The sequence below is a fragment of the Rhinatrema bivittatum genome, chromosome 1, assembly GCF_901001135.1.
Source record: "Rhinatrema bivittatum chromosome 1, aRhiBiv1.1, whole genome shotgun sequence".
Taxonomy (NCBI): domain Eukaryota; kingdom Metazoa; phylum Chordata; class Amphibia; order Gymnophiona; family Rhinatrematidae; genus Rhinatrema; species Rhinatrema bivittatum.
This window is the reverse complement of record NC_042615.1, coordinates 136,763,289-136,776,874: the sequence shown is the minus strand read 5'-3', so window position 1 is coordinate 136,776,874 and position 13,586 is coordinate 136,763,289. Positions and strand designations below refer to the sequence as shown.

The 13,586-nt window shown below is 40.2% G+C and overlaps 1 protein-coding gene across 1 annotated transcript in view; it reads left to right on the top strand.

Annotated features, from left to right (window-relative positions):
- Positions 1-12,081, top strand: part of EXOC1L (exocyst complex component 1 like) — a 62,333-nt gene extending 50,252 nt beyond the window's left edge. The window contains exon 3 of the mRNA XM_029584140.1: positions 11,818-12,081. Within this exon, the coding sequence (XP_029440000.1) occupies positions 11,818-12,081 (264 nt within the window). The remainder of the gene's footprint in view (positions 1-11,817) is intronic.
- The last annotated feature ends 1,505 nt before the right edge of the window (positions 12,082-13,586 follow it).

Genomic DNA, 13,586 nt, shown 5'->3' with positions numbered 1-13,586 from the left:
AAACTAATTGGAGACAATTCGTTTTCACTCAACGCACAATTAAGCTCTGGAATTTGTTGCCAGATGATGTGGTTAATGCAGTTAGTGTTGCTGGGTTTAGAAAAGGTTTAGATAAGTTCTTGGAGAAGTCCATTAACTGCTATTAAGCTGTCTTAGGGAATAGCCACTGCTATTACTGGCATCAGTAGCATGGGATCTACTTGGTGTTTGGGTATTTGCCAGGTACTTGTAGCCTAGATTGGCCACTGTTGGAAACAGGATGCTGGGCTTGATGGGCCCTTGGTCTGACCCAGTATGGCAGTTTCTTATGTTCTTATTCATTTTATGGTAAAATGAACTGAAATTTAAATGCCTACTTCAGTGAATGCACATCCCTAACTCCCACACACATTAATCACAGCCCTATATACCCCACCACAACCTCCCCCTCCTTTCCTACACCCACACATGCCCCTTCTACAAATCTATATTAGAAAGCATCCCAAACCCATGGCTCTGCATGCTTTCTCTACTTGGCTTATTTATGTAGCCTCCTTCTTTGGTGCTAGCCTAACAAATGTTAAAGTGGACCATAGATGGCAGAAAGATTAATTTACGGTAAATATCACAGAGGTAATTTATTTTCAAACACTCTCTGATTGTACTATAAATATATCACACAACAGAGAGATCACATCATAAATTAATGTGTAACCATTTATTGAAATTCACAACAAGTTCCCCTACATAAACATAATAAAAACTGAACTAGCACATGTGAGTGTGGAGTGAATGTGCTAGTTCAGTTTTTATTATGTTTATGTAGGGGAACTTGTTGTGAATTTCAATAAATGGTTACACATTAATTTATGATGTGATCTCTCTGTTGTGTGATATATCTATAGAAAGATTAATTTAGACAGTCACCAGATAAACAATTACCTCCTCTTCTTGTAACGACTTTCAAAAAAACTGTAAACCTGACTGCTTCTAGTTTCATCCATTCCTAATATTGTCTAAAAGTGCACCTCCAACATTTCTTCAGAACTGTGGTATCTCCAAAACATTATACAATCTCTATACAACTAGGTGAGAAGAGCTTTTTTCATTCTTTCTCCACTTCCAACAAGGCTCAGTAGCGTCTGACTTCATACTGCCTTCAGTCCACTTTCAACAAGCACTCATATTTCTAGTGTTTTTCCACCAATTGGGATTCCCATAGCAGCAAAAAGAAAATTATCTCCAATTTCCAGGTTCTTGTGGGATAGCCCTGGCGATGTCTCAACACAGGGTGACATAATCTATTTCTCTTTGGGAAATTTCGCAAAGTCTGCAAGTTCTTTTCCAGTAATTATCTTTTCTCCTTCTCCCTGCTTATAGTTTTTCCAAAGGTTACCTTTCTTCAGGAAAAAAGCCTTCAACCTAGGCCTCTGTCACGATCAGAGTAGGGCATTGTATTTCCATTTCAGTGCAACCTTAGGAGATGCTATTTCTCCGGCTTTCTCAAGCCTCAGTGTTAATGTATGTTTATGTGTACATTTCTGTGCACTTAACTTTAATCCTGATTTATTAGGGAGTTTAGCACACAAAAAATATAGACACAAAAATAAATAAAATTCCATGCACAAATTAGTGCTCTATCATGCAAATCTCATGTTAATCAAGTCATTAGCTATTATTCCCCAGTGCAGCAAGAAGCATAAACTTAACTCATGTTTTCATACTGGAAATGTAACTCCTGGGTGTGTCAGAGTAAAGTTTCTGGGGCTAATGTTAGTCTATGGGACTGATCCTGGAGTTTGTAATGCAGAGTTCTTGTTCTTGGGTTTTATGGGCATAAAACACAGTTTGTGCACCAAGCAAGTTTTCATTCAGAAAACATGATTTGTGTGCATAACATATTTTCTGAGCAGAAAAAGCATGCCTTATGCACATAAATTGTGTTTTCTGTGCATTAAGCATGTCTTTATGTGCACTTGTTTGTGTTAAAGTGCTTTTGTAAACTCCTGATACTTTAGCATAAAGGTAGTTTACTGCATCAGAGTTCTTTTTTTATAGTGTATGAGTAAAGAAAATACATTTTTTACTCATGTCTTATTAGATCTGTGCTTCAGAAAGATTCTGACTTTTTCCTCAGACTGATCAATCACAGCCTGGACTAAACTACATGAAGGTCTGTCTCACAGGAGAGTTCCTGAGGCATACTAACATTTCAATCAGCCAAAGTGCTATATTTACAAATATAAAAGCATCTTTTAGTGCAACACTTAAAAATATCTATTTTACTGTATGCTTATTTTCCCATTGATTTTCATGGAGTAGGGTCATGTAAGTATTGTTGAGTACAATTAGATGAAGCAATGCGGTCACTAAAGTGAGGACAAGGAAATGTTTTAAGATGCACGTTTTTAGGATTTCTAAGGTCTCTCCCTTGGTTAATGTATTACAGATGAAGCTAGCACTTTCAGGAGTTTGCAATTTAAAACATTCATTAGTTTAGTAAAGGTATCATCTCAGTCCTCTGACTTTACATGCCTCTTAGCAATCGTCAATTGATTACTTGCAACAGAAGAGGCTCCAAGAGACTGGACTGGAAACAAGGTATTTTAGGTAGTGGAAGTGCAACTGAAGGACAGAAAAGTGCAGTACCTTGAAGCGAATAGATTACAAGGTCATACGCAATCTAGTTTTACAAGGGGAAATCTTGAAGAAGTGAACCAAGTAGTAAATTGGGGGGTGCAGTAGAAGTGGCCAATCTGGAATAACTGATAGTAAACATCTTAAAAATTAAATTCTGACTGGGTTGGAGATCTGGGTGAATGGGGGGAGTTGAGGCTGAAGCACTAAGACAGTCTTGATGATCTGCAGATGGTCTGACTGAGCTAGTATACTAATTGGTAAAACTGGTAACGCATGTATTAGAAAATCTCCCGACTTACACAGATAAAAGCTGACTTAGAGGGGTAAATGTGTGCACTACTTATCTGGCTAAATCTTGAAAGTGGCACTCATCCAGACAACTTATAATTTATCCAGCTAAATAGTGACACTTATCCAGACAAGTTCCAACTTATCTAGCTAAGCAGCAGCAAAGTCACTACTTATCCAGATAAGTCTTAAAATGCTACTTATCCAGCTAACCCCTAGGTTCATCAAAATGCTATAATTTGCATAGATAAAGCCCGCGATAAGAAAAAGAGGCATCTCTATGATAACATTTGAATTACTATACCACATGAGTGAGAGAGAGAGAGCAAGAGAAAAAGAGCCTCTTTATAAGCACATCATGTTATTCAACTATTTATATCACTATAGGAGGGCCAGCTAATGAGGTGAGGTTTTGGTAGTGGTTTAGTGTTATGGGGCCAGTTTTACAAGGAGAGTGAGACATACGAACATCACAGTACACCTCAGTGAAGATTTGACGACATTTGGAGTGAGGAAAGTCTCGCAAAGATGAGATTTCTACAATGTTCTCTCACCCTAGCTTGACGGACTCTATACCAGGGTACTATCAAGCTAGGGAGAGAGAACATTGTAGAAATCTCATCTTTGCGAGACTTTCCTCACTCCAAATGTCGTCAAATCTTCACTGAGGTGTACTGTGCTGTTTGTACGTCTCACTCTGCATGTAAAACTGGCCCCAAAACCCTAAACCACCACCAAAACCTCACCTCAAATTATTAGCTGGCCCTCCTATAGTGATATAAATAGTTGAATACTGTGAAGGCCTCCCCAGAGTCTCTCTCTCTCTCCCTCTCTCTCTTTCTCTCTCTCTCTCTCTCTGCCAAAATGCAATCTTTATCAAAATGCCCTTCATTAATCCTGCTTCTTTGAAAAATTTGCTGGTAATATCGCGGGCATTAACACCATAATGTATTTTGATGAATGACCCTGTTAGACAGCCACATAAGTCTAAAAAGTACTACTTAGCTGTATAAGTATCACTTTTTAGATTCATCTGGCTATCTGACTTACCTGGATAAGTGGTGTTTTAATACTTATCTGGCTAAGTATTGGATTTGCTGATACTTAGCCTGATAAATCGTAATTTATCTGTATAAATGCTGCTACTTAGCCAGAACAATTGTATGCATTTGCGCATTTTTTTTACATGTGCATGCATGTTGCAATGTGCATTTACACATATTTTATAACCTGCATATATCATATACATGGCGATTATAATATACCAGAGTAGATTTATGCACATCTATATACTCGCACACACAGGTGTTTGAAAGTTATTCTCCCTGAATGTGATCTCTTGTTATAAGCGAGCTATAAGATTTTAAAATAAATAAATAAATAAAATTACCTGTGATAGCCTTAAAATAGCCAATCAGTCAGTGTGGCAAAGCAGTTGGGAAAGATAATAGTACAGCTGGATGCATAAATAGATATAATTAGTAAAAAGAGAAAATAATATTACCTGTCTACAGGCATCTGGTGCAACACTACTTTGAAAACCTTGGCCCTGATGTAATACGCTAGGCTATGCACACATGCGGTTCTTTTCACAAATGTAGCAAATCATTTTCTAAATATGCAAATAATTTTATAAATATGCGGACAGATTAGCACTCCTCCATCATGCAAATTTCTTAATAATTAAGGCATTAGCTATTATTCCCAATGCAGAGAGATGAATAGGTTTTACTCATGCTTTATTAACACTGAAAATTTAACTTCTAGTTAGAGGAGCAATAAAGCTTCTGGAGCTAGTGTTAGTCTATGAGACTGAACCTGGAGTTTGTGGTGTCACGGTCCTGTTCTTAACATTTATGCACATAAAACATGATGTGTGCTTTGTGCACACAACTTTTATGCGAAGATATAGATTGCTGGTTTTTGTCCATTCTGGGATGGTTGTAAGACATGTGCTTAGCTTATTTATAGCAGTTGATGGATTTGGGTTCATTGGTAGAATGAGCTGGAAATCATTCGCATAGATATAGGTTTTTATATCAAAGGTTTGGATCAGCAGTGCTAATGTGATGTATATGTTGAAAAGTTCTGGTGATAGTACAGAACTTTAGGATATTTCACAGTTCAAGATCTAGGGTGCCAACATGGTGTCAGCAAAATGTTCAGATTGCTGCAAGGCTCAAAGTGGGTGCAATCTCCCCTCCACTCCCTTGATTTAACAGTAAGGGTTCCTTGAGCTAAAGTACGTCCAACCTCTACCCTACCAAGTCAATGTAAAGACCCCCAAGTCAGAAGTCCCTTCAGTGCCTACTGCCTGTGTCAAGACCCCAAGGCTGAAGTCTTCCCAATTCTCATCTCCTGAGTGAAGATCAAGGTCTTCTTTCATGGCCTGAGGTATCCCCACCCCTCTGACTCAAGATCAAGGCACCCCAGTTTAATCATGTTCTGGGTCTCCCTCTCTACCCTGGCCAGATAACACAACACCTACTCTATCCAGAACTGACTGATGATTTGGGCAGGAAAGAGCACCATTCTCTCCTGTCCCAAAGACTCCAACCTGCAAAATAGTACTGGGTGACACCTCATGAGAGGATGAAGGACTGGTTGAGGTCACCTGACACTATTTTGCAGGTTAGAGCTTGCAGAGTGGGAGGGAGTCATGCTCTCTCCTTCCTCGTTCATCAGTTGGCTACTTTTGGATAGGTTAGGTGGGAGTTACATGGCTGGTGAAAGGGAAGGAGGCAGTGTAGTGGGGGGTGGGGAAGATCATCCCAAAGGGACCTTGAGCTTGACCCAAAAGATTGGGGAATACCTTAATCCATGCTAGAAGGGCCCCCTGCATCTTGACTATGGGGATGGGGGGAATTCAGCCCAAAGCACCCTTACTCTTGTCTCAAGGAATGAAGGGTGGGGATACTTCAGTCTGAAGTTTTCTTACTGTTGACTCAGGGGATGAGGTTTGGAGGACTTCTGTTTTATTCTTCAATCGAAACTGGAAGGGAGACTGGAGCCCCCACTGGGGCTCATGTTACTGACAGCTATAAAGATCAGCATTATCTGCCACAGAATACTGGATTTAATGCTTGATGTACTAAAGGCTTTATACCCTTTAATAAATCAAGCATTAAATTAGCAAATAATGCTTGAATTAAAATGGTCTATTAATGTGTATTAATGGCTGATTTTAACACAGCTTAGTACAGAGACACCCCCTCAGTTTGAATGCCACTGTTTCACAGCTTAATCTTGAATAAGTTTCCACAAACACAGTGAGGTCAATATTCAAAGCACGTTCGGCGCTATTTAGCTGGACAAGTGGGACTTGTCCAGCTTGCACACATTCAGCGGCCACTGAAGTCCCTTATACAGCTAAAAAGTTAGCCGCATAAGTTGTGGGCTGGTAGTGGGTGGATCGGGGGTGGAGCCAGTTAGCTGTACAACTTATGCGGCTAACCGACTATATTCGGACTTAGCTGCATAAGTTGTACGGCTAAGCTGGACATGCCATAGAGTAGGTCTAACCTTAACCGGTTAGACTTATCCGGCTAAGTGCTCACTTACATGCGTCTTTTCAGGGACATAGCAAAGCTGCTGAATATACATCGTAACTTAGCCAGATAAGTTCTAACCAGTTAAGTTACTTAACTGGCCAGTTTTGAATATTGACCCCCAGTGCTTTTATTTGCAACATGTGCGAAATATTGATGCAATCAATTGTGCTGTATTCTTGCAGTGATCTTATTCAAACTGTGAGCTGAGTAAATCCTCATTAAATCTGATAACATGCTTACTTTTCTTTGTCATTGATTGCTGAAATTTCAGCAACCCATTCTAAGATTCATATTATTAGCTAGGCAGACCTAGAAGAAGAAAGATGTGAGGCTAAAAGTATCCAATAGAGAAAAATCTTACCGAGAAAACTTAGTACAGAGATACTTAAAAAGAAAAAAAACAGTTTAGAAGAGAGGAGTTTATACAAGGATTAAGTACTTATGCAAGGATTAAGGACTGTGTCCTGAGGGATTGCTAATTGCCGAACCTTCGTCTGCTGCTGGTAAATTTGGATTTACTGGGAAGAAGCACTTAAATATTGAGACAAAAAATAAAAATAGTAATTCTTGGAAGGTTACGCTATTACTGACTATTTATATTGCCTTCTAGTTTTAGGCTAGTATTTGTTTGCCACTGTTAGAATAGTTTTAAGGTTAGCATTTGCTTGCTAGTGTTAGAATTGTTTGTGTTGTGGGAAAATAAATTTTGATTCTCTGAGCTAGTAAAAGATAGTATTGCTCTGCCAGTGAATTGTGAGTTTGCAAAAGTCCTTTACTTGATCTGAGATATATATATAAAATCACCTCCACTAAGAGGAAAATCTTCAAAATAAGTCAGTCACTTAAAATAACATTAAATGAACCCTGATTTTAGTGACTGACTAATTTTAGCTTGTTGCAAGTCATTCATTAACATAAATCATTCAGTTATCAAATTTAAAAATCATAGATTTTAAAAGACATCTAATAAACAAGTTTAAAAACCCTAATCACTTTAAGCAACCCTTAAATTTAGACATTCCTACTCCTTAATCATCCTGAAAGACTTTATCAACTTAACAAATTAATATTTAGACAGAAGCCTTGCAGCAAGATAGGGGTTAGCCAGTCTTTTGCACCAAGTGCCACATGTATGATTACCTACCTTTTGGTGAGAGGTTGTATGTGTGCACCTGGTGCAAAGACCCGCCTGGCTTTCAGAGAATGAGTCTGATCTCTGGAGGCATAATGGCAGACCTAGAGGTGCTTTGGAGGAGCAAAGTCACCTCACAGGAGACCAATATCTTGATGTGGCAGGAAGTGGACCTACCCTCCAGGTGATGCATTATCTTCTTGCATCAGCTGGAGGGTAGGTCCATTGTCTTCAGGGGTCCATGAGGAGGGAAGGGTTAGGATGACCATTGTAGTGGGTGTTTCGATCATTAGGAAAGTAGATAACTGGGTGGCTAATGAGTATGAGGATTGCATGGTAACTTGCCTGCCTGGTGTGAAGGTAGCAAACCTCAACGACACCTAAATACAATTTTAGAAACTGCTGGGGAAGAACCGGCTGTCATGGTACACATGTGGGTACCAATGACAGGAAAGTGCAGGAGGATAAATTTAGGCTCCTAGGTAGGAAAATGAAATCCAGAAGCTCCAGGGTTGCATTCTCAGAAATGCTTCCATTCCATGTGCAGAACCCCAGAAACAGGCCTAGCTCCAGAGTCTCAATGCATGAATGAGATGATGCTGCAGAGAAGAGGATTTTAGATTTATTAGGAACTGAGGAACATTTCAGGGAAGGAGAAGACTATTCTGATCAGACGGGCTCAAGCTGTCATAGCTAGGCAGGCTGGATACTGATATTCCTCCAGCAAGAGCGGTACAGGGCTCAATGGAAGAGCAGAGCAGGTTCTTCTGCCTGTTTAGTCACTTACACTTTGGGTTGGGCCCACAGGTTCTGGTATCCAGCAGGACTTTTCTGGCACGATACATAGCAGGTGAGGGTCAAGGCTGGCGGCATTCACGCAAGGTCAGAGTCCAGGCAGAAGTCAGGGTAGGCAGAAATCAAATAGAAGCAAGGTCCAGAGACAGTACAAGTCAGCAATGAAGATCAGTCCAAGGAAGGCTGACTGGAAAGGCAAGGCAAAAGCAGGACAATGGAACAAGGCTGGACTGGGAGGCAAGGCTGGACAGGGCAGGAGCATAGACAGACGAGGCTGGAACTGGGTAAAACATACATGTAGGAACAAGTTAACACACATACACAGGCAGGAACAGGGTAAAAAGTAGGCTATATTATAACAGGGGAGCACAACAGGATCTAGACAAGCTACATAGGCCTCTGGGAAGCCTAGACTTTACTCTGCTTTACCGGCTAACGCCCCGCTATGTTTAGACATTATAATTAAGCCGCCGTTTCTTTTGTTTCATTGCCTTTTCTAGTTCTCTTCAGTTACACTGTCCTATACCTCTGACTAGCCTAGCCTCCAAGTTAACTACCCTTGTTATATGTAACTTCCGCTTCTAGTGAATTGTTCTTGTTTAAGTTATACCCTTTGTTACATGTAAACCGATCTGATATGAAATTTTTTCATGAAGGTCGGTATAGAAAAGTGTTAAATAAAATAAATAAATAAATAGACAAGACAAGGACTAGTCAGGGTACACAGAGACAGGATAGGCTACTGGGAGGCCTAGACAGGGCACAGGAGAGACACAGGGAGGCCCACAGAAACAGGAGAGCCACAGGGAGGCCCACAGGGAACAGAAGGACCACTGAGACCCCCCCAAGGAACCAAACAAACAAACAAACAGACAGGCAAGGCACACAGGAATAAACTATACTGTCCTCAGCTCTCGATCTGTTAGCTTGAGTGTCTAGACAGTCAGTTAAACCTTATTCTCGGCTTCAAATACTATACCAAAAACTATTTATTTGAATTAACAATTCAACACTCATGGAATGGGAAAGCATCAAGAGTAGCCACACAGAAAGGAGAATGTCACATTTGTGAAAAGTTCTGTCTGGAAGCTCAGTGGTCCAAAGGAGGCAACTGGAGCTGAGCTAGAAGCTGTAGAATACGAATGGTGAAAATCAAAGAACTGTGTGCAGTTCTGGTCACCCCATCTCAAAAAAGACATAGCAGACATAGAAAAGGTACAGAGAAAAGTGACAAAAATGATAAAGGGGATGAAAAAGCTCCCTTCTGGGGAAGGCTAAGCAGATTAGGGCTCTTTAGCTTGGATAATAGATGACTGAGAGGGGATATAATTGAAATTTATAAAATCATGAGTGGAGTGGCATGGGTAAATAGGGAATGGTTATTTACCCTTTTGAACAACACTGGTACTAGGCAACACTCCATGAAACTAGCAACCGGCAGATTTAAAGCAAATCATAGGAAGTATTTTTTCATTCAGTGCACAATCAAGCTATGGAATCTGTTGCTGGAGGATGTGGCCAAGGCAACTAACATTCTGTGTCTATTGGAAAATACCTTGATGAATCAGGCCCATAGTGGGGTTCAAAAGAGGATTGGACAAGTTCTTGAAGAAAAAGTCCATAAACAGTTATTAGCCAGGTAGACTTCATACAAGAAATAGATCAACTATTGGGGATCTGACGGATATTTATGACTTGGACTGGCTACTGTCAGAGAGAGAATGCTTACTTACCTCAATGGACCTTGGTCTGAGCCGCATGGCATTTCTTATGTTCTTATGGGCAGAAACATATTGGCTTGTTTTTTCCATTAGGTTCCTGTGTCCATATCTAGATGAGCCTGATTTATGCTTATTAACTCAAGCACCAATATCTACTCACATTCACTATTGTAACTGTCTTTTGATATGCCTTCCTAAAAATCAGCTACACAGATTATGGGGTAGATTTTCAAAGGGTTACGCGCGTAGGTTAACAAAAACAAAAAATATACAATACATTTGGACTAACAATACATTTCCTGACTAGCTTTTGAGAACTAATACTCTCTGCTTCAGGTCAGAATTCAGTTGAGCTAAAGATGACATAACCATGAAATATAAAGTAGTGTGGTTGCAATAAATGGATCATAAAAGGCATTACAATGATAAGGGAAGGGGATGGGGGAAGGTTACGCGCGTAACCCCCGAAAACCTACCCCAAACCCCCCCTGCGCGCACCGAGCCTATCTTGCATAGGCTGCCGGCGCGCGCAAAGCCCCAGGACGCGCGTAAGTCCCGGAGCTTTCTTGGGGGGGGGCGTGCCGGGCGGCATGTCGCGGCGGTGTGTCATCGGGGGTGTGTTGGGGGCATGTCGAGGGGCGTGTCGCGGCCGGCGCATCATCGGGGGCGTTCCATGGGCATGGCCGCAGCCTCCGGACCAGCCCCCAGACCGGACCATGGCGCACCGGCTGCCGGCCCGGCACGCGCAAGTTCCGCCTGCCTCAGGCTGCGCAGCTCGGCGTGTGCAGGCTGCCGATTTTGGGCAGCCTTGCGCATGCCGACCCCGGATTTTAACAGATACGCGCGTCTATGTGCGTATCTATTGAAATCCGGCGTACTTTTGTTTGCGCCTGATGCGTGAACAAATGTACGCATGCGCATAGTTTTATAAAATCTGCCCCTATAAGTACAGAATTCATCAGTTCATATGATTACCAAAACAAAAATCTGTTTTGCATATTTAGCCAGGGCTGGAGGCTCTCCAGTGGCTTCCAATTGTCCAAAGAACTGAATTTAAATTATTGTGTTTAACTTATCAAATTCTTCATAACCATGCCCCTCCACACTTGTCCAATACTGACAGTTTATATCAACCAGCATGGCCTTTGTGATCTTCTCAAGTCTATCGTTAAAATTGCAGATGGCATCAGATTAGTAAGAATTAAGCAAAGAGTGGTCTCTTATATAGCAACTAGTCTCTGGAACTTTAGGTCAATTACAGACTATTGTACTTTCAAAAAACATATAAATCCTGGCTGTTCACCAAGGCCTTTGAATAACTTACTTTAATTGAATTTTGCTGTTTCTATTTGTTGTGTTTGCTTAATATTGTCTATGTTCACTTACGTAACCACCTTGTAGCTTCTCGGGTAAGGCGGGAAATGAATCTGAAAATAAATAAATAAAAACATGCCACTTGATAGTATTGTATGGCAGCTTACCAGTGGGAATGCTTTTATAATTTTTTATGTGTTGCCTTTTAAACTGTGTTGGTGTACTGCCAAACAGATGGATATTTTAAGGTATCATGTCATAGCTGCTCTAAGTAATTGGTACCTATCAAAGCTTATGACAGCCTGTCAAAGCACACAAGAAATCCAAATACAGCTCAATAAATGTTTTTCATTCATTTGAAATTCATGTTTATTTTGTTTTGTTTTTTTTCCTTTAGGATAATCCCTATTTTGATTTGCAGTTTGGGAAACTCTACAGCTGGGAAGCTTACAGTTGTGCATCGAAGTATGCTTTTGCTCGAAGTTTAGTGAAGCTGAATGAAACATACTTACAAAAGGACATACAAATTGTGAATTTTGACATGGCATATATAGAAGACAGTGCAATTTGGTCATCAAACAATGGAGACTGTCTGGTATTGATGAGAATATGTTTCTATGCCTCCAATCTTTTGTGCTTGTCCCTATGTCCCATTCCATAAATAACTTATTGATTCCTTCACCCCCAGAAGGCTCTTTAGAGCTCACTGGCCATATTCTTTCAAAAAGATCATGCATCAGGAACAGGAAATGGTATAGCAGTATATTTTTTGCTTTTATCAACTAAATAATAAGATCATTGCTATACTGTAGAGCAATAGTTTAAACTAGTCTTTAACATATTCATAATTTATAAACCAATGTTAGTTTGTCTTCCTTTAATGAAGAGATAAACAGCAATGTTCCAAAGCTATTTCTACATGAACTGAAAAATACAAAATTCGCTACAAGTTGCATTTTGACTCATTGGCAAAAAGGAATTGAAATTTTAACTTTTGTTTACTTGAGTGGAGGAAGATATTCCAAAACATTATTGTACTATATCTTAAAAACTTTCAGAACACAAAACCTGTTGCATGAGATATTCTGGCTTATGTTCTCAAGATTTTCTCCCATTTTCTCCCATTTTGTGTCTATGGTCCATAAGTACCTAGTATTTTTACAACCATACTACCCAGGGAAGCTTCCATTAAATGCATGATGTGACATACAAAAGGAAAACTAAGGAAATGCAAGAGTTCATTTTTCACACTAATTGCTGATCTCTGTGACCTACCCACAGAGATTCTACAGGATTACACCTGAAGGTAGGAAACAACCTGATACAGAAAATAAAATGTACTGGCTCCCTTACAAATTAACTTTGCTGAAACCAAACAACAAACAATATGATCTTGAGAATGCCTTAAAAATGAGAGTGTGAAAATGAAAAGAAAAAAACACAAGTCAGTCATATATGAAGTGAAACCACTAATTTCAGATCTAATTCTAGAAAATGGAAAACTAAAACTTGATCTCAAGAGCACCAAAGGAAAGCTGTGAAAGACACAGTAAGAAGGGACCAAAGTGCTGCAACAGTCTACAAAGACTAAAAGTGACTGTGCAAGAAACAATAAGAGAAAAGAATGAGAATAAGAATAAGAGAAACATGAAGAAAGAGCAGAGGACATGGTACTGCAAAAAGTGGAATAGATGATGAAGTCTCAGAGCACAGTGTAGGACCCACCTGAGACTCGGCAAATAAAGCCTGCCAGATAACCCAGCATAGACCAGTGCTCACCTGAGACATAGCTGTCAAACCCTGCCAGCACTCATCTGAGATCCTCCTCCTTGCCAGAGTTACCACAAATAGCAGCAAACAGAGCCCAGAAGTTCAAGCATTACTGCTAATGAATTCAAACTGCTGATTCCTGCATAGGAGGTATCTATTCTGAGGCATGAAGATGCTGAAATGCACACACTCAAAAAATGCAAAACAAGTTGAGGTAAATTCTCTATTCAGAAGGCCCAGTTGCATCATCATCCACCCAGTAGTGGATGAGCTAAATCAACCAGAAAAATATCACACGGCAACAAGAAGACGTAGCATCTCTTACAACAAAGCAAGTAACATCGGCAAAGGTAATCTTCTCCAGCCTGCTAGCAAGAAGGGACATCAAGAACAACA